The sequence below is a fragment of the Cydia fagiglandana genome, chromosome 6 (assembly GCF_963556715.1).
Source record: "Cydia fagiglandana chromosome 6, ilCydFagi1.1, whole genome shotgun sequence".
Taxonomy (NCBI): domain Eukaryota; kingdom Metazoa; phylum Arthropoda; class Insecta; order Lepidoptera; family Tortricidae; genus Cydia; species Cydia fagiglandana.
Genome location: NC_085937.1, coordinates 21,671,229 through 21,694,034, shown reverse-complemented (window position 1 = coordinate 21,694,034; position 22,806 = coordinate 21,671,229). Strand labels below are relative to the sequence as shown.

The 22,806-nt window shown below is 38.5% G+C and overlaps 1 protein-coding gene and 1 long non-coding RNA gene across 2 annotated transcripts; both read left to right on the top strand.

Annotated features, from left to right (window-relative positions):
- The first annotated feature begins 291 nt into the window (after positions 1–291).
- On the top strand, positions 292–3,245 carry LOC134665639 (uncharacterized). The gene is made up of 3 exons (XR_010098406.1): positions 292–710; positions 1,113–2,352; positions 2,906–3,245. It is a non-coding gene; the product is annotated as an uncharacterized LOC134665639 (long non-coding RNA).
- A 15,933-nt stretch (positions 3,246–19,178) lies between these two features.
- On the top strand, positions 19,179–20,829 carry LOC134665638 (uncharacterized). The gene is made up of 5 exons (XM_063522596.1): positions 19,179–19,624; positions 19,781–19,922; positions 20,014–20,085; positions 20,301–20,363; positions 20,714–20,829. The coding sequence occupies exons 1-5, from the start codon at positions 19,496–19,498 to the stop codon at positions 20,788–20,790; spliced, it is 483 nt and encodes a 160-aa protein (XP_063378666.1). The 5' UTR covers positions 19,179–19,495; the 3' UTR covers positions 20,791–20,829.
- Positions 20,830–22,806: the final 1,977 nt, after the last annotated feature.

Genomic DNA, 22,806 nt, shown 5'->3' with positions numbered 1-22,806 from the left:
AAACTGACAATGCTGAACCACTATCGGCCAATCCATAAATCTCAAAATCATTCGCTTTAAATTTCAAATATGGTCTAATATCATCTTTATTTGGAGCAAACAGAATCGTAGCAATCGAACTAGCATTTTTATTTTGTTCAATCGATTTAAACTTTAATCGATTCGATTGACACTTGCTACGATTCAACCTTAGGCGTTTTTTGACTGTTGTTGCATTGGTTTTGTAACGTTACCCTTCTGACAGATTTCACATTCCGATCTGATTGTGTTTGTTTTGCCACAGCCAAAACAGCTATACGAATTTAATTTAGGCTTTTCTTTACACAATTTAAAATTATGATCCGGTTTACCACATTTGTAACAAACTCCACGATGTGGTTTCGAAAACGTCGCGTCCGAAAACCTTGGTTGCTGTTTTCGCTGTGAAAAGGAACTATCCGACTTGGTCGCGAAGCTTGAGCTTTGTTTAGCAGCGATGGCATTCACCTGAGGTTGCTTGGCACTGGAGCCTTTATAAACATGATCACGACAAAGTGTATGCTCGCTGACCTTGGGCGGTTCTACAAATAATTTCGCCCTTTGCTGTGAAAACTCAACCTTGCGACAATAAGCCTTCAGTTCGGCGACCGACTTAATATCTACCAATGCCAACTGCTGAGTAAAATGTGGGCGAATGTTGTGCAACAAGATGTCCAGTTTCGCCTCCTCCGGTAAGTCTGATTTTAATCTAGCAAACATTCCTGACATTACCGCAAAATATAAGTGGATGGGTTCGTTTTCCCCCTGCGTTCTAGCTTGAATTTCCTGTCTCAGCCTAAAATCATAGTCACCGGGGACAAACTCATCCAACAAAAGTGACTTTAAATCCTGCCAACTTGAAACCGAACCCTTGACACCTCTGAACCACAACAGTGCCGAGTCTACAAATAAATGTGGTGCCGCCCTAAATAGTTTGGCATCTGAAACCCCATTTGCTTCTTTTAGTTCCTCCACACGCTCCAAAAATGAGCGCGGGTCTGTCAAACCATTAAATTTAACCTGCCATTTTGAAATATTCAAATCACTAGAGCACTGAACCTGCATTTCCCTAATACCGCTTGTTAACATTTCAGAACTATTGCCGAAGATCAAAGGATTTGGATTTGAAACCTCCGCGCTGCCGCTGGGTGTTGCTGAACTTGAACCTGGACCCTCAATCTTCGCCAATAAACTCTCAAGCTTGGATTGCAAACTAATCTTCAATTCTAGCAATGTCTGGTTGCGTTCCGGCTGAACCCTGGCCAGACGATGATAAATATGGTACCCGAGGGCTTTAGCGCGACTTAAAGAATACCTCTCCTTTGTCTCACAATATTTGTCAACAATGGAAGCCAAATCGATCACTTTCTCCGAGACAATGCCTAGCTCTGACTCTGCTGACAGTTCAGTCTCCACTATGTCCTCGCTAGGAGCTTCTAAAATAAGAGACCTAAGTTGCTTTCTCAAAGCGTCAACCGTGGTTGCAGGAGTTTCCGACCGAATTTGAACCTCATAAATCAACTCATCCTTCAAAAGACTGTGAAATTGAATGCTGCGCTCCATTTTTAACTAGTGTATAAACTACTGTATTGAAAATTCTGGTATTAACAATATGTATTGTATGTATGACTGTATCACTATGTTGTTTTCTAACAAGATTAAATAATATTAAATAGTGTACTATTTTCTTTAAACCAATCTTAATCTACAAATAATGTAACTGTAATCCTTAATGAGTAAAGTATTTTTCCTACCGAAAATAATTTCTAACTGACAGGTGTACACTTTCAAACGTCAACTTTCTTTTTAAATTTGCAAAGTGAAAGCTACTATGAAATTGGTTCCAAACAATACCACAAACTTCCAAGAAAGTAATATTTCCAACAAAATCCAATACCGTTTACTTTAAATATGTAACAATGAGTTGACACTAAAGAAATTTAAGGGAAATGTAAGCAAATACTATAAATTAATTGTTATTTCTCAAATTCGAATATCTTTGTAATAAGTCCGTACTACAAAAGAATGCACAAAAACCTTTTTAAATTTCAATTTTTACGCTTAAAAACAACCAAATTTAAAACAAATGTCGAAATTAAATCTTAATATCTAAAATGAGTGAAATTTCCTAGCATGTGCTTGGTGCAAAGTACAAAACCACGTTATTTTTTACGGTTGGCAATAACCTCAAAAATCAAAAAATTGCTTGTCACTTTCTCTTCCAAAAAACATCAAATAAATTGCAGCAAACCAGCAAGATTGCAATCAAATCTTCAAATTACTATATCTAAAGACTATTTAATGAATAAAGAGCAACCAAGACTAAACAAAAAGGTGAGTAACACAGTAAATATTTCACAACTTTCCTGGTACATGAAATTTCACAAGATTCCTTTAGCAAGTTTATACCCAGGGCGCCAGTGAAACGTGCTATTTTAAAGGGGTTAAATAAATTGCAAAGCTCCGGCTTGTTCAAAGAAAGCTATAGCACGTTAGCACAAAAAAAATGAAATTAAATACTTAGTAAAAATGTGGTGTCTAAAATTGCTTGCTAGAGGAACCTAATTTGGGAGATGAAAAAGCGAACACAAATTATATTATAGAAACTTTATTAATCCTAAGATCTTGCCAGTGGTAAGTTAGTGATTTAATCCTAACCTGCGAATCTGTGTGAACCTTTAACTTGATTTGACGACACCTAATTTTAGAACTTAGCTCAGTGGAAAGCTGGGCCGCTTAGCAGGTCCAGAATAAAGCTTCACACAGAATTCTACTTATTTAAGAACTAATTTATTTTAATACTAAATACTATGTACCAGGATTTTCAAATGTCTTTATCTTACTTTAGTGGTTGCTCAAAATTCTAAATTTACTCTAAACTTTGCAGCTGGCGCTGATGCCCTACTAAATTAAATCATGGAAAGGACCGACCTCAGAATTTAAACGTTCCTCAGATGCAGCGGGGTGACAGGCTGCTTTCCCCGGTGAAGCTAAATGCTGAGCTGTGACGTAGAGCTCAGGGGCCGCGCACGTGGTACCAAAGTGACGTGGCAGAGGCAGATGGCGTGCTTAAATTCCTCGCTCCAGGAGGTCTCCAAAACCAAATTGACTTCTAGGATTTTGAAGCTTTTGAGATAAATTACTCAACGAATGAAATAAATGAATGGATAAATAAATGGATAAATCCCGGCTCCTGAAAACCGAGAAAAGGTTATATTAGCCTACGTCCTTTATGGCCGCTAGAAAAGAGATGAAACCATTGGAAATTTGGCTCACCGCAGTGGTAGCTGCTAAGCCTTCTGGCGGAGAGCTCCCTTCCCTCGAGCAGGAGTCTCTCTGCAAAGAACCACAATCTGGTTAAGAACAAACCCACAACGTCTCGCGCCATTGTGGAGTTGATCACCACGAAATTTAATTTCTACTCACTCAGTGGAGCTTCCGAAGGACTCAAGCCGTTTCCATCTTTCAGACCACCATGCCGAAAGTGTGGTCTTCCCACAAATTGGGCTCTTGCGAGCGAGTGTCCCCAGAGGGGTTCCCAAATCAAATGTGCCTATCATTCTCGAATGATCTCCAATATGGAGTCCCTGAGAGCCCTATTAACAAAAGGTAGGGTGGCAGTCCCTTGAAGACACAAATCCTTCGAAAATTCTGTCTGAATTATTTAGACAATTTCACTCCTGAGCCTAAGAAATATATTTTTATCATTAAATCTAATATTGTTTCATTCCAGAGCCACTTCGTAAGTCTGTAATATCTAAGTTTTGTTTTAAATCAAAATTGTTTTTTATCTTATAAATCCTACCTACTTCATACAAAGTTTTCCTGGAGTGACAACATAAATATCTCAAGTTTTAATTATTTTTAGTCATATGACAACCCCGACAACAGATAAGCATCGAGAGGTGCATCTGAATGCAACAGATTATGCATAGAAATGCAATCAATGAGGTTTGTTTTGGACACCGTTAAAAACGTTGAAATAAGAAGAGGTATTTTTCTTTTAATTATCAATCGACCCAAAATATTTATATTAAATTTAGAAAAATGTGCTACGTTACACTGGTGAAGCTTCTAGTCCTCTGGAATCGATGAACTGCTCGGAGAACTCGGAAACGGCTTATGTTGAGTTACCGAGCAACCGCAGACTGCGTCATTCCTGATTCCACCAGGGCTACTGCTTGAGCTGCTTCTGCTTCCGTGGTATCCATTTTCTTGGGGTGTTTTCTTTCTCCAGCTGTTCCGGTGTGACCTCTGTGAACTCTGGATACCGAATGACCCATATTCCACTTTTACCCCCCCCCCCCCCCCCTTTTAAACCTATCCAAGGTAACGCAACTAGCGACCCTTACAACGCGTATTGTAGGTGTTCTTTCAGGACGCCGTAATTTCGTGATTATTATTATTTTTCCCAAAAATGCTTTATTCATGTTTTAATGCTTATTAATTGTGCTTTTAAATGATATATATATTGTGAGGGTATAATACATATGATAAGAGCTATATTCGCTTAAAACAAAAATCGGTGGGTGTGCGATTTCCGTGCCGCCGAGTGTATTTTATCATTTTAGTCAATAATCAAGATAATTTCGTGTAAAAACATAAATTGTTACGCAACGCAAATTGTTAGGGCTTGACAAAATGACTAGTATCGACACAGAATAAATAATAGTACTACCGTACAGAAAGGAAGCTTCCTACAAAACCGAAGTTTGACAGCGGTTCAGGGTCGAATCATACTATCCCTTTCTAATATATGGCACTATCCCTTTCGGCTATTTAGGGTTGTCAAAATTTTAGTGATTATCTTATCTGTGGTCGTGCACGCAAAAGGAAGTCAAGTGGTGCCAACCCTAAAAATTGCTCGGAGCAATGCTGAGCCGAGCGGAGCTGAGTTAGGCCGAAGTCAGGAGTTTCGCACCCCTGGTATCGATAACCAGTCGGCATAGTAATAATAACTACAAAGTTATTTGCGAAACAAGTGTTAAAAGTAGGAATTAAATTCGCAATGAGTGGTGATTAATTAAAACACGACCGATGGCAGTGTTTTTGATCGATACGATTTGCGAATTACCTAGTTACCTAGTGCAACTACAACGTTTTACCCGACCCTGGATATCTGTCTCGCTCTCTCTTATAGCTGTGTCTTTGATGGACGTACGGCGGACCACCTTCCTCACAATCGACCATGATCGCATTGATCACGATCCAATACGCTCATCCCATCTGTAATAGATTTTATAACGACTAAAAGCTTTTATAACGACTAAATTTAGTAAGGTTGTGTGAAGCGTTTTACAGAAGGGAAAATGACTATCCATCTCTTTTCTGGGGCAATTATACTAGCATAGGGAAAATACAGTATTATTCTCTCTGATTATGTGCGAATGAGAAAAGAACCTGGCCAAACTATATAATCCATCTTAAGTCTCCTCCACACTCGTGCGCGAATCGCGGCGCGAAGCCGCGAACGTAAGTGTGGCGTCGATTTTCGCAGACAGCGAAATCGACTCCACACTCGCGTTCGCGGCTTCGCCCGCGATTCACGCGCATAGTCTGGAGGGGGCTTTATGCTAATATCCCACATTCATGTGACTTATGGTCACCCTAATTAGAAAGCGATGCAGGGCTCAGGTTTAACCTCTCATGTGGACACACTTTTTGGCCAGTGTACACAATCCGGATTATTAATTCTAAATCCGTGGTTCCGAATAGGGTAAGTTATTTAATCAGCGTTTTATTTTTGTGTAAAACGCTGTCATTAAAAAAAGATACAATACATCTGAAGCCCCCTCCAGACTATGCGCGTGAATCGCGGGCGAAGCCGCGAACGCGAGTGTGGAGTCGATTTCGCTGTCTACGAAAATCGGCGCCACACTTGCGTTCGCGGCTTCGCGGCGCGATTCGCGCACGAGTGTGGAGGAGGCTTGACAAGGCGGTATTAAAGCTAGTCCAGACCAGGAAGTTAGATATTAATCGGGAGCGAACTGTCACTTTTTTTGTCATACTAAATTGAACCTTATCACCGAGTCAGAAAGTTGTTCGTACCAGACTAGAGAAAACGGTCCACATGAGATAGAAAAACCAGAGCCCCGTGTCTCACTCGCACATGTTGCCAATGTAAAAAAGATACCATTGTGGCAGTATTTATATCACATATACTACTGAAAGTAATTATCTTCATATACTATTTTAGTGCTATATTCCGATTACAGTTCTGATATCTTTTAAATAATTTGTTAATCATTATGATGTCAATATTATTAACTGATTAAACCAAGCATGTGCATAACAAAAAAATACATGAAATTGAATATGGTAGAAATTGTAGTAACTTTGGATATTAATTGGTATCCCCAACTTGATGACATATTTTTCGTGTACACACACACTCACACACGTGTACAATACAAGAAAACATTGTCAATCTCATTAGGGTGACTATGATATCGGTACGATTTGGATCGGTCTTACAGAATTGTTATTACGTACTTAATGTAAAAATAAGTTTACCTAAATAGTATACTAATAAATAAATAAAGATATACTTATTTCGGCATGTTTAATTATTCGATTCATGTAATGAGAGCTATATAATTGTAAAAAATTAAATACAAAGTCCTTAGACATTACAGACTTATATTTATACTTACTTACATAATATTTAATTACTAAAACGTTAATTCTAACTATTTATATATATGTAATCGATTCTATATAGGTTGGACACACATTTCCGTCAGTATACAAAGGCGGCAAATTAGAAAATTTTGTTGCAATCACAGATCTACGATGACGCTTACGCTTAAAGAATAGCTTAAGTATGCAAAAGGGAAGTCATCACGTATATGAACACACCATGAGTATGATATTGAATGATATGATATAGGTATTTTGTTAAATTATGAGGAGCATAGTGTAAGATGCCGGTTTACACAGTTAAATGTAAGTTTTTATTTCGTTGTGTGCTAATATTTTATTATTTTAGTCAATACTCAAGATAATTTCGTGCATAAACAAATTGTTACGCCACGCTACGCTAGGGCTTGACAAAATGACTAGTACTAGTCGGTATAGTATTAATATAAAGTAATTTGCGATACAAGTGTTGAAAGTAGGAATTAAATTGGTAACGAGTGGTGATAAATTAAAATACGACCGTAGGCAGTGTTTTTAATCGACACGATTTGCGAATTACCTAGTTACGTAGTACAACGTTTTACCCCATCCTGGATATCTGTCTCGCTCTCTCTCTTATAGCTGTGTTTTTGATGTACGTACGGCGGACCACACCTTCCTCACATCGACCATGATCGCGATTCAATACGCCCATCCCATCTGTATCAGCTTTTATAACGACTAAATTAAGTAAGGTTGTGTGAAGCGTTTTACAGGAGAGAAAAAAACTATATCCATCTCTTTTCTGGGACAATTATACTAGCATAGGGAAAATACAGTATGATTCTCTCTGATTATGCACGAATGAGAAAAGATCCTGGCCAAACCAAGGGCCCAACCTTTTCTGTTCTCTTTCACGACGCAGCAACTAGTATCATTTCTCTCTCCTCGCTCTTTTAAAATGCCGTTTGTCAAAAAAGGACAACCATACTGTTGACAAGGTGGACTTCAAATCAAGTGTTGCCTTTCTTGATGCGCCCAGGCTGTGTATGTGTGCGTAATAGCGTGTATGTGTGCTCTTTTAGGGATGTGAAAAGTCGATTTTAATCATGTCATATATCGATAAACGCTACACAGCGGAACGAAATAGCGATTAAGTGAAGCTTCAATATCTTCGTTAAACAAACATAATTGAAATGCTAATGGATAATGAATATATTATAATATAATAATATAATTCAATCATTGCGGAACACCTATTTTAGGAGGTATTTATGTATTTTAATTAAATATCTGAACTTTCCCTTGGTTCCCTGCTGGGGCGTGACTATAAAATTGTGATCTGATAACCACAATAAAGAATAAAAGCGTTTTTGGTCATTTTAGGTATCGTTAAGCCTTTGAAGTAAAATTAAAATTGCAAAAAATGTCGATAGTTTATCGATATGACTTTATCGACATGGCTACAGCAACGTGGGCCTCATTGTTAATCGTACACTAAACAAAAGTGGCAACAGTGACAGCTCGCTGAGACTACGTCTTTATATATTATAAGTCTATGGGCCAAACTATACATTCCATCTTATGCTAATATCCCACATACATATGACTTATGGTCACCCTAATTAGAAAGAGATGGAGGGCTCAGGTTTGATGTCTCATGTGGACACACTTTTTGGCCAGTGTACACTATCCCGATTACTCTCTACGTCCGTGGTCCAGACGGGATGAACAAATTGACCTATCAAATCGGCGTCAATCTCTTCTATAGCGGCCACACGTACAAACATGTGCAGCCCCCGTCTGGACTGGCTTTAATACCGCCTTGTAAAGCCCCCTCCAGACTATGCGCGTGAATCGCGGGCGAAGCCGCGAACGCGAGTGTGGAGTCGATTTCGCTGTCTGCGAAAATCGACACCACACTAGCGTTCGCGGCTTCGCCCGCGATTCGCGCACGAGTGTGGAGGGGGCTTAGGAAGTATTGTATCTTTTTTTAATGGTATTTTAGTAATGGTAATTGGGTAGGTAAAGTTTTTTGAAGATAGGCAAATTATATTTTTTTCCGATAGTATTTATTATAGAGTCTGTGCGGAAAGAGAAGAGTCGTGGGATTTGAGGGCGCGCCAGTGCTATTTTATGGTTTTTGCTATGCTGACAACACTGGTCACGTGATTATAGTACGACACTAAAGGTCATGATACTTGAATCCCTTTTGTTCCGGTTTTTTACCACGGCTTACTAAACGGAGCCTGGTGGTGGTGTCGGCTCATCAACTCAATCCCCTGATTTAGCGCAGGCACTAGTTTTCTTTTTAAAACACACTTGTTTTTATGTCTCAGATACTAAAAAGTGACAGTGCGATTGACAAAACTGCTAAAAGTGCTAAAACTAGTTAAGAATCTGCCCAATACAACTGTAATTTTAGTACCAAACAAGATAGAGTCTCATTTATGTACTACCTAATCTGTGCAGTCCAACAGTTATTAAAACCGGGTAAATCGGGTAGAAATTGGGCAATAGAACTGTAATTTTATCTGGGATATATTTCACCCATTGTAAACTTGACTTGTAATGTATGTGTACATTATTAATAATAAATATGGATATGAATAAAAATAGTGCATAAGGAATCATCCATTAATTACGTCTCACGAATTTCTAGGTTTTTTGACCCCTCCCCCCCTCCTTGTCACACTTGGTCACATTTTGCAAATCCCTCCCCACCTTGTGTGACGTCACATTTAGGCAATTTTGTTTTCAACGAAATCGGCAATACTAACTCGGCTGTATTTTTTTTATAAAAAAATATTTTTTGTAAAAGAAATATTAGTAATTTTATAACGCAAAACCAATTAGGAACGAAAATTACATTCCTACCTACATCATTATTTAAATCTACAGCGATTAAAAAAATATAAATTAATTTTCGGTTACTGATGAATATTGATGAAGTTAAAGTGACGTCACAATGTTTGTGACTCCCCCCTCCCCTATGTCACAACACTGCTAAATATGAAATATAATTTCGTAACTAACAGAACCTACAAATAAAGAAATATTTTATTAGAAAAAGTTTTATTCTTTGTAATCGAAGTCTGAATTAAAATATTCAATGTCACTTATGTTTGAGCTAGCTTCAGAACAGCCAGGGACACTCATAGAACTATCTTCATCTGAACTGGATGTGCTTGAATCCGGCACGTAGATTACGAATTCTTGCATATCACCTACTTAGCGGTCTTTTATTCGAGATGCCGTAGGTACTTTTACACAATCCTGAAAAAAAAAATTACATATAAATATGCATAAAATGGCAAGTATCAAGACTATTTGTCAGTTATTTTAAAGACCATGAATGACCTGCATATTTATGAATTATGAAAATTAATATATTTTGAATGAATATACTTACCGATTATGTACCGGAGACAAGTTACTTAGGGGCCTTATTAAATAGGTAATTATTTAATATTAAATACAACATCAATACCCGCGAATAGCGGAAACACGTTCCGCGACTTTTTGTAAGTCGATAGTCGGCTTTTAGCCGTTTTCTTCCCGCTGACAAAACCGAACAATGTTAAATATAATTTTCCTTGTGGTTTTATGTACGGTTTTATCGTGTTTTGAAAATATATTATACATAAAACTTGCGGTTTTTGTTAATAAATATACAATGACAGCAGTTTGTTTACTTTTTACATGACAAGGTGTCAAAGGTTTGATTGCCATATAAAATTTAAAATGTTAGTTCCCGTTTCTGCCACGACTCTTCTCTTTCCGCACAGACTCTAGCGATCACGGAAATGCAGCTCTTTTATTTTTATTTCATTTTATTGATTAATTATAATTTTTTAAATGATCGATATGACGTTTGTGAGATGGAATGGCAGATCCAAGTAATTCCTTTGCACGTAGTAAATGGGACGGGATAGAAAAAAAACGTTGTCAACTGTCAGTGTCACTTAGCTCTCATTCCCGAAAAATAACGGACAAGCCTCATGTTACCTTGCGAATTGCTATTAATGTTATCATTGAGATTTTCGACGACCTCAGCACGACCCACGGACTTCTGATTCCCCACGACATCTGCGCGTATTTGGACAAAGATTGAATTTACTTTCGATAACTTGGCACTGCATAATTATTGGACAACGTTTTCTTCCCCACCCCTACACGACGGCCCCTACGCTGACCCTTGGACAGAGTTTTGCAAGAAAAATAAGCGAGTTCATACGAGATTGCGAGCAGATTCTACAAATTTGAAATTATTATCATAACAGTGATAAGCACAATGCCGTTGAATTAGAGGAGCAATGGCCGTACAGGAGTACGTATCCGTGAAATACATAGGTACATAAAACTTTCTTCACTTGTGTTTTGATTTTTATTATTAAATTGCCATGAGCTGTTAAGTTCGTAAACAAGAAATCGGTCTAATTTTTTCTAACAATTTCAACCATCTGTTAGTTTTGTGTGGTTATCCTCATTTTATGAATGTTGTTCTTATTTTCAGGTGGATGTAAACATTCATTGGCGGTATTATACTGATGGCTAATTAGAACCATTGAGCCATGACATACTTCCTTGCAGTGTTATTCGGCTAAGCCTCGAGCATCCTGTGAATCTGAAGGATATAATTATTTCCATAAAAAAGAGCAATCGAATTAGGACCAAGATATCCCGAGAATCTAAAGACATTTTATAAAAAATGCAATAAAATGAAAATGGGAGACTCTCTTATTTTAACAATGTTACAAGATCATGACAATGTTATTATTATTATTGTGGTGTTGTGGGCCTTTGAGTGTCGCATCGACCAGCATTGATCTATTGTGACGGCCCTTTAAAGTTCATTACTAATGCCCGTTGCATCCAGAAAGTTCCAGATTCTTTGGGCCGTAATGTTCTGTACCTCATAGGGTTGCACTACGTGTCGCCCTAGGTAGGTACTTCTTTTTGACATTAGTGGTCCACAAGAGCAGAGAATGTGCATTGCAGTCTCCTCTGACTCCTGACAGAACCTGCATGTCGCATCTTGTTTCTTCCCAATTTGAAACATATGTTTATTCAACTTACAGTGTCCAGTCAGTATTCTGGTCACCGCGCAGGTTTTGTGCCTTTTGAGTCCTAAAAGCTCCTTAGCAGTTCTGCTGTTGAACCCTTTGATTAGAGCTTTCGAGTGTTCTTGTCCTTTAACGAACTTCCACCACTCGGTTGCTCTCGTTTTTTCTAACTTGCTGAGCAGAGAATATGCATCCCGTTTTGTGATTCCACAGAACGGTTCTGGGCCGACCAGGGGTGTGTCTGGGCCCTTTCTAGCAAGTTCGTCCGCTTCTTCGTTTCCGTTAATGTCGGAGTGCCCTGGTACCCATCTAAGTGTGACCTTGTTGGAGTTAGCCAGTGCATTTAGGTTTGTTTTACAGTTCTGGACTAGTTTTGAGTTTGACTCAAGGGATTCTAGTGCCAGCAGAGCAGCCTGGCTGTCTGAGTTGATGTAGATATGCTGGTGTCTTAGGTTTCTATCCAGGTTGATCTCCGCACATTTGTTGATGGCGAAGACTTCTGCCTGGAAGATTGAGGCCTGTGTGCCCATGCTGACGCTAGCTCTGAGCTTAGGTCTCTCACCATAGATCCCACATCCTACATCATTGCCTTTTTTGGAACCATCTGTATACCAAACGTGGCTTCCCTCTTCGACGTACATTTGGTTGTTGATCCATTTGTCTCTAGGAGGTATTTCTACTGTGTACAGTTTGGTGAGATGACATTCGGTGTGCGTGTCATCAGTGGGCATGCTAAGGGTTCTATTTGCAAAAACCCAGGCCTTTAGATTGGCTAATGCCTGAGAGCGCCATTTTGGCCTGTTTAGCGTGCATATTCTGTAGACGCACTGCTTGGCCTCCTTTTGCACCTGCAGGTGGAGTGGTATGATGTCTAGCAGTGCATCTAGGGCCGCTCCCGGTGTCGAGGAGAAGGCGCCTGTTGCTGTTAAACAAGCCGTGCGTTGCAGGCTGTTTAGAGTGTCTATTGCTGTCTTTTGGTTGGTTTTGTTACACCAGACTGCGGAGGCGTAGGTGACAATTGGCCTCACTACCGCTGTGTATAACCACATAGCAATTTTGGGTCTTAAGCCCCATCTTGCTCCTGCCATTCGACAGCATGACCACATGGCCATTTTTGCTTTTTGCATAATGTTTCTCAGGTGAGGGTTCCAAGTTAACTTTTGGTCAAAAGTGACCCCTAGATACTTGACCTCATCCGAGAACATCCGAGAAATGACAATGTTATGGTCCATACTTATTAAAATTTTAAAACCAACATGTCTTTATCTTTGACTTGAAAATGTACAAATGATTTGGGTTAAGTTTTATGAAATGCAACTTATGCTAAAAATCTATTATAGCGGAGTCAGTTATGAAGTTGACCCAAAAAATTTTTATTAAGCTATGAGCTTCATCACATATGATCTTTGAGTAATTCTAAGCATTTCAAGCCTGGGAGGCAATAAGGGGAGGGGGGGTACAAAGATGGCCGCCACCCGTCATCATTCAAAAGAATCTGTTCTGGTCCTGGTGGCTACTAGGGCAAGTTTGGTATCATTTTCGTATAAACCGGAGACGTAGAATTCATTGCTGACATTTGTTTTTTTCAGCTTCATAGTAATTTTACAAGAAAAACGTAAAAAGATGAGAATTTAGGATGGAGATATTTGCTTTGAGAGCTAATAACTTTTGTATAGTGGCCAAAAATATCATATAAAAAATACTATAATAAAGCGTAATTCATGCAGATTCTAAACATATACACGTTGAGTAATATCCTACTGCAAAAAGATGGTGAAAAAATTATTAAATGACCGCAGCGCGGGTAGTTGGACTTTCGTTTATCTTGCGGACCGTCGTTTATCTTACAAAATGATCGAGTACGAGTATCTACGTAGGTATGCTTACTTTGCTAGATTTTATGATGACGAATAAAATACTTTCATCCAGACATAATTCATCATACAGACATAATTTTAAGCATTTTAATTTTAATGCACTTGCAACGATTTGAGTGGGGCCTAGTGTTATTTGACCGGTGTTTTCTGTAAGGTGGAGGTAAGTACGTACTTCCCCAGTGGGGCTCTGCTCGGATAGATCTGGAATGACATCCGCTGTGCTGTTCCCTACCACACAAAGCGAGATGACATTTACAGTGCCCATACCTCTCTTTTGAACGTAGTTTAAGGATATACCCGGGTCCAAAATTGGGTCCGAGAAATAACTATTATAATTGAAATTATTCTAATAAAATAGCGCTCTTATTTTTGCTGATAATATTTATGAGAGAAATTGTACTACTTAGGAAAAGGCAAAATATTTAATTTCACGATAATTTTCATGCTATAACTCACTTTAAGTAATTTTATAGGTACTTACTTGTTGTTTTTAATAAATAACTTCAACCTGCACATAACATTCATTTGGATTTGATTTGGTTTGATTTTGTTTGATATTTTACATTTAATATTTGCTTCAGGTTGGTGTGGTGAAAAATTCTGTGTTTCACTCGGCGGCAAATTTTGTTTAACCCTCGTTCTTTGAAACCTTTACAACGCTCAAGATTCCATTTTTCGAACCACTCACTACGCTCGTAGTTCAATTTTGAAATCTTTCGCTTGATCGGGTATCAATATTAGCACGAGCAACAACAACTTTGCCCCCTTGTAAAACAATAGTACATTTCAATGCTAGTGCGGAAGGTATGTCATTACTTCACGAGTACCGAGATATCTTGCCACGAGCCGCAGGCGAGTGGCAAGACTCGGGACGAGTGAAGAATGACATTTCCGCACGTGTATCGAACGACGTTTTTTAATACAGTTGCGAAAAAATAAGAAAAACATTGTTAATCGTACACTAAACAAAAGTGGTAACAGTGACAGCTCGGTTAGACGTCGTCTTTAAGTATATTATATCTATGGGCGTTTGGCAGCTATTCCGTTCCATTCAGTCAACTTATTAAGAACGGAATTTTCAATATTGAATATTAAAAAATAAACGTGTTATAATGATGAAGAGGTAAGTAATTAAATATGAAATATGTAATATTTTTCGTATTCTTACATTAACGGTAGGTTTTTATGCTGATTACGACGTTTAAAGGAAACTAATATTAACACTCATCAATAAGTAGTCGTGAATTGGAACAAGTATAAATTTAAAAAAATTGGAAAAGTAAAAAGCACTAGTTCGAGATAACCAACTTTCCGCACGCTAAACAGCTACGTAAAGTAGCACTTTTTGAGCAACTGTATTAAAAATAACTATTATGCGGAGAGCTTACATGTAGAAATCATAACAGCTATGTAGGGTTTCTGCTCGAGAATTCCCGAGGCGAGAAATCTCGAGAAATTTGTCCTAAGTCGAGACAGGAAAAAATATTCAATGCCTCGAGAACTCGAGAAATAAACCTCTCGTGATAAGTTAAAAAAAACACGCGTATAACACATGATGTGTCTATAATGTATTTCTTTAGGTAGTTAAATAAATATGAACAATGTTTTTTTTTACATTTTCAGGTAGGAACCTACTTATTTATTACCAACCAAATAAAAAACTACCTTGATCCGTCCCCTATCGTTATAGCTTTAACCAATTTTCAACTTTTGAACTATCATGATTCATGACATTCATGTACCGTTTTTTTATTGAAAAACGCTTTAAAAAAATTTGTAACGAATTATAGGACCATATAATAAGTGTAATAACAAATAATACAAAACTAAATTACTATTGATAAATTAAATCATCTCGATATATTCCTATTTCGGAAATAAAATTACAACAATATTACATAATGCACTATAGCACATAACACATCGCCGCTGGTGCGCACGCCTGCACCTATAGTTTTCTTTTTTGTTGTTGAATTTTTGATTATTAAGTGCAATTTACGGTGACTAAAAATGTACCATGTTTGATTATTGATCTCACCTACGATTCCTACGAGTCTGATTTGTAAAAAACAAATAATAAATAAATAACATAGTGTTTTTTGGAGCTTTAAAAATTTCTCGAGATACTCGAGAAACTCGAGAAATCTTGGTCGTGAATTCCCGTGCCTCGAGAAATTAAAAAGGTCGAGAAACCAGAAACCCTACAGCTATGTATATTTGTCATACTAATATAGGTTATGCAAGTATGACTTGGTGACAAACCAACGAAGCCCCGCCTCGCGGGGCTTCTATTTTCTGCTCTGAGGGATAAAAGGTAACTAACGAACCTAACCTAACCCAACCTGAAATTGCGGTTGTACATGATCTTATTTGTTAAGCGAGCCGCCCTCCTCTTTAGACATGGGGATACCTGTGTCTATTTTTTTAATCTATACCAGAATTATGTCTGTGTACTGGAAACTGCGGACATTAAATATACAGAAAGCATTTTATTCGTCATCATAAAATCTAGCAAAGTAAGCATAGTTACCTACGTAGATACTCGTACTCGACCATTTTCCAACTCTCAGTCCAACTACCCGCGCTGCGGTCATTTAATAATTTTTTCACCATCTTTTTGCAGTAGGATATTACTAAACATGTATATGTTTAGAAGCTGCATGAATTGCGCTTTATTATAGTATTTTTTGTATGATACTTTTGGCCACTATACAAAAGTTATTAACTCTCAAAGCAAAAACCTCCATCCCAAATTTTTATCTTTTTACGTTTTTCTTGCAAACTTACTATGAAAGTGAAAAAAACAAATATTAGCAATGAATTATACGTCTTCGGTTTATACGAAAATGATACCAAACTTGCCCTAGTAGCCACCAAGACCAGAACAGATTTTTTTGAATGATGACGGGTTTCGGCCATCTTTGTACCCCACCCTCCTCGACTAGACGCACGCTTCTTATCGCCTCCGAGGCTAGAAATGCTTAGGATTACTCAGAGATCATATGTGATGAAGCTCATAGCTTAATAAAAAATTTTTGGGTCATATATGGCAGCGATCCGTAACTGACTCCAGTATTATTATTATAAGTCAAATTATCGTGAACTCGATGTTGCTTAAGGCGTATCCAGATTAGTCAATTTTTCGCCAATCTGATTAAATTGCCCGATCGAATCGGGACGTACGGACGCAAACGCCAATTTGGCTCGCCGAATTCAACCGCCGATAATGACCAATAAAATGAGGTGCGGACACAAGAACACCAATTTGTAAGGCTAGTATTTTCGTTGTGGGGCATTTTTTCAATTTAAATGGGTCTAATATCACCATAAATCTAAAATTGGAGATTGACGCCAGTTTCATTTCTGATCAAATCGACCGATTTGATCAGTCCCGTCTGGATACCGCTTTAGCACCGCGAAAGGGCGCTGCGCGGTGCGCGCGGATTGACGCATGCGCGTACCGTATGCTTTGTATCTATGGTAATATAATTTTAAAAAATATGCAAATAAAAGGCGGCAAAGTTTATTCGTTGTGCAATACTCAATAAGTTACCGCTTGTTATTTTAATACTCGTAATAAACAAAATGAGTTCAAGTGATGAAAACGACCTGGAATAGACGGCACACCGCCTCATTTGAAAGCAGAAGCGAACTTAATAATGATTATAATGAATAACTAGCTTCCTGCTAAGTCCTAGGACAAATACAACAGGACTTACGACATGCTCATGCTGTGGAAGGACACAAGAAGGACAGCCAAAACGCAAGAAACACCTACTCTGAAAGTGGTTTTTAGCGTATTTCTGTGACCAAGTGAAAACTAAAAAGCCATCTACATTTAATATAAACTAAGAATATGCGTTGTTTTTTTAATTGTATTCGCGTCACTTTACCCCTATTAAATACGCTTTACTAAATTGAATTTGTTTTATTTCCTCACATAATTTGAGAATAGTGCTTACTATGTATACCTCAATGGAAGCAAAAATGTAGTATTTTTGCGAGTTGATACACTTGCTACTTGTGTATAGTGGCAAATGTATTAAACCCGCAATCAACACTAATCAATATGTAAACAGGCCCCAACGTGAAGCACATTTACCCTACAGACATACTTATCCGTATTGACCATATTTGAACCTCTCAACTCTCTTCAAGGGCACGCCACACAGCGTGATTCTATATACTGTTGTAATGTTAGTGCTTAAGGATAATAATTTGTGGATTTATAAAATAAAACGAAACGAAATTTACTGGATTTATATTATATTATTTTGGATTTATATTATAAGTTTTCTAAAGTACAGTCGCCATCAGATATATTGGTGCAGCTAGGGTGCTCATAAATATCTGAACACGCCTCTATTATCAGGGCGTGCGTGTTCAGATATTGTGAACACCTTGCCGAGCCCATATATAATAGCCAATAACGACCTAGTTATAAGACTATTACAATCTTAATCATTATGTATGTATAATACAACAATCACGTTTATATAGTCCTCACAAACGTATAAGTTACCATTTTGGCCAATATATCTTCAAAGCTTGGCACCGAATCGCTGTTAAAGACTTTGGTGTGCTCAAATACGCTGAATTTGGAAAGTAACGTCTGTACTTCCTACAAGACGGTACGACGCACTTTGAGATCATCTCTGTAATATTCTATTTCCATTCGAACGTTGCCGGGATCGTCTCAATCTATTGTGTTGATACTGAGATCCAAAATGACTCGTGTAGCAGTCCAAGAGTCGTGGTGGAGGCGTTAATGAAAATGTTCTCCAAGAAGCAGTGCCAAGTAGTCGAAAGCAATCGTTATCATTATCAAAATATCCGTGTTGATCGTGCTAGGGACGTTAAAAATACTTATTCTAGAAATCACACCGACATCCAATTACAAGAAAACACAAATGTTTCGTCCGACCATTATTTTCCAATTATTTGCAAGTTATTTTCCAAGAATGACACTGACAGTTGACATCGATTTTTTTTCTATCTCGTCCCATTTACTACGCGCCAAGGAATTAATTACTCGAATCTGCCATTTCACCTCACAAACGTCATATCGATCATTTAAAAAATTATATTTAAGAGCTGCATTTCCGTGATCGCTATAATGAATACTATCGGGAAAATATAATTTGCCTATCTTCAAAAAACTTTACCTACCCAATTGTGTAATTGAATCACCAATTTTATATTTATTGGTGACATTAAAGCGCTCTAATTTAAAATAATGCCCTCAAACTAGCGTCACCAATTGGTAAACTTGTGTCCCGTATGCACAGACTAATAAGAGATACTACGTATCCCGTATGTTCGCACTTCCATTTTATTGGTATTGATCTTAAAGCCGTAACATACTTCCGCACCGCACCGCATCGTCACCTGGTTGCACCGCTCCCATAAGTGAGAGCGAGAAAAAATATCTCTTTCTCACTCTCACTTGAACTAACGGAACCGTTATAGTATCACTCGTGCGTCTATCTGTCCGTCTGTCATTAATTGTGTGCTGACAATTTAATCAGATTGAACATAAAATTGTTCCGTTCGGTAATTCTTAACATGTCAAGTCTGTAGAATTATATCTGTCAAATCCATGTCAAATCATTTTTATTTACGATTTGTAACTGTTTGAGGTTAGCTTGTTAGTCAAACAAAACTACTCAAAATCACGCTCAAAACTATACTTATGCCACGAAACCACCACGAACTGAATACAAGATTAATTTTGCTTTATTTACTTTTGATGCTGCCCCTTCGTGGCTACATCTGTTTTGAGTTTTAGAGTGATTGGAATTTTAAGTTTCTGCTAGTTAAATTTATATTTCATATAGACATTTTCGCTCTGGGAGTTTGTCAGACGAAGGGCTACTTGTGAGGATTGGCGAGTACATACAAACAGCGGTTGCCGTGATGGACGTGACGCACGCGTGTCGCTGCTGCCTGCGGCGTGCTCCGGACAAGGACCTGACGACGCCATACACACATCTCGGTGAAACGGAGATATATGCCGACATGATCAAAGAGTGCTTTGATATACATGTGAGTACCTACGACATTTTTGTTAGTGTAGCGAAACATACAATAACTTTAAATTTTGTTAAGTTAAAGATGGATGTTATTGTTAGAAACATTGTTAGGACATCTTTCTTTCAATGCTTGCAAATGTGTGTGATTAATTATTTGTGTAACATGCAGCTGGTGGTGGGCGGCTCGGGCTCGTGCGGCATCTGCTCGGCGTGCGTGGGCCGCCTGCGAGACGCGAGCGACTTCAAGCTGCAAGTGCAGCGCAGCCAGGCGGAGCTGCGGGCGCGCACGCAGGGAGTGAGTCGTGTTAAAGGTACAAAACACATCACACAAGTATTGAATTTTAGTAATTCCATTTGAGCTCTGTTCAAGATGATGTGATATGTGTTGTTTGTTTGCTCTAGAGGAAGAATCTGCAGTCGAGCCAGAGAATCTAGAAATTCAGAATAGAGATGGCACCGGTGATCCTGTATCGGGTGAGTCTGCTGCGCTGCAATGATTATTTATTAAGTTTACTGTGACTTGTAACAACTGATGTTGCTTGAATCAATCTTTAGATAATTATTATTAATTTTTATTGTGAAGTATTAGAAGACACATGTATGTGCTTGTCTAAGGTGTTGACATTGTGGGCCGAGACCACATCTTCTAGCACTAGCCTGTTGCTAATACACTTGTATGTTTGCTTCAGGTGAAGAGCCCCCGGTCAAGCCAGAGACGCGGGATGAAGATGGGACACCTAATCAGATATTGCGTGAGTACTTAGTTTTAACGACAGGTTTAGAAGATGTGACTGGACCAGCAGCTGGCTAAGACTACATTTAATTCCAATATCTGCATAATTAATGTGAATATTGAACTGATCAGTGATCCAGTGATCACCCAGTGAAGGTAGTCTATGCGCCTCTAGCGGTTGCGTCTGTGAAACAGTTTATTAGACTCATAACTGTTTTCTGTCTGATGTTTTTTTCTCTTTTGTTGAAAAAAATTCAAACTTCACCATATGCAGCGATGTGCCGATGTCACACTAAACGAGATCTGGTGCACCTGGTGATCCCTGAGTCGCCGACACAAACCCACGAATAGTAGTTATGTTTGTTTCAGATGAGGAGCTCATAATCAAGCCAGACCTGACGGACGATGATGATGATGACACAGGTGATGAGATGTCGCGTAAGTAGCAACTCGAATAGAAACGGCGTATTTAATAATTACGAGTCATCAATGGCCACTGCATCCCTGACGGATGATTGTTCCAACGCTGTGTCAAGAGTGGTTGAGACGGCCAATGCATTTCCTACCTATGGCTATACAAGCCTATCGCTGCACGGCACATCTTGTCGCATAAGTCGCATGTGTGAGTTGGTTGAGCCTCTGGATCCGAGACCAGGCTACCAGCCCGATGACGCTTACGAGTAGGACATCGATTATCTGAACTAACTGGGACAGAGACTACTACTGGTGCCGCGCCCCGCGCTCCAATAACATCCCGCCGGCGACTCCACAACCGCGTGGGAGGGGTTCATCTTCCTACTCTTCCTAGTGTTGTCCCGGTTTTCTACCACGGCTAACGGGAGCCTGGGGTCCGTTGTCCGTTTGGCAACTAATCCTAAGAATTGGCGTAGGCACGTTGGCAGTTTTTACCAGAACGACTGCTATTCGACCTTCCAACCTGTAGAGGAGACTAGGCCTTAATTGGGATTAGTCCGGTTTCCTCACTATGTTTCCCTCACCGTGTGGTGCATAAAAATGCATTGATTCAAGCATTATTTTTTGTTCACCAAATCTTATCGCGGTAATCCGCGTTCGGAAATGCTAATTTTATTTTAAATTCAACTGTACTGTAATTAATTACGACTAGACGACTTTCCCGCATAGTCGTGTGAACGATGTTGAAAGTTGCCATACTTTTGCAATCATTACGATATTCGATAAAAACTCGTATACGGTACTCTGTATCTTTTGAGCGTTTTCACATTGATCCGATATCGGATGTCGGAAGGAAGTAAAATGTAAGTTATTTGTGTTTCCCTGGAATTATTTATGCATTTAATAAATTATTATTACAAAAAAATATGTAAATAACGCAAAAAAGGCGGATTTAACGTCAATGGACAGTGCAGCTGTTTTTGTCATAGGCGCCTGCCGACATCCGACATCGGAAAGGCGCTTCCTATAAATTCAGCCATGGAGGAGGGGAACAGCCAAATATCCCGAAATATGTTTTTCCGACTTTCATAATCACGATTTTTTATACGTCCGAAATATCGAAATCACGACTTTGAAAACCACGAAAGAACAAAATCACGACTGCGCTATTTCCGAATACTTAAAATCCGATTCCGACTTTTAAAAACGCCCAAATTTTATTTTCCGAATTTGTCTATTCCGAAAAATCATTTACCGATCGGAAATAAAATAATTTGGAATTCAGAAATTCGATCTTTTGTAAACTCGGAATAATGAAATTCGTGATTTTCAAAAGGGAAGTAATTAAATGACCAGCCGTTTTTAAAATTGATCTGCAAAAAAAATGCATTTAAATAATTTGGACATGCTAGAACTGCTACCTCTACAGAAACCAACTGCTACTAGAAAAGAGGGTTAGGATAGAACTGCAACCTTCACAGAAGCCAACTGCTACTAGAAAAGTGGCTTAGGTTAGAACTGCGACCTTAACGGAAACCAACTGCTACTAGAAAAGTGGGTAAAGTTAGGTTAGAACTGCGACCTTCACAGAAACCAACTCCTACTACGAGGGCTGCTACTTATGTATCCGGAAACACAAAAAATAACAAATATCTATAGTTATAAATGGTTTTATTGCCTTTGTATTTGTCCACCAAGATGAATGATGCACTTTTGCATAATGTTGAAACGACTTTTCATAGCACTTTTTCCATTCGGATCTTGGTATACAAGACGTGCATTTTGTACGCAAGAACGGCTCTTTCGCGAGTTTTTCTTTTTTTTTTGAGCCAAATGTTCATGTAATATCGTACAAATGCTCGTCATACTATTGCCATGAGATGCCTCTATCTTGCGATATACAGGGCGTCCCACGGCGATGCCACATGGAGGGAAAGTACCTTAAATATCATAGATAGCATATTTTGCTGAAAGAAGACTTCATTTTATTTTTAAAACTTAGTTAAATTGCATTCATAGATTTTTAAATAATTACATGGTTGAACCGG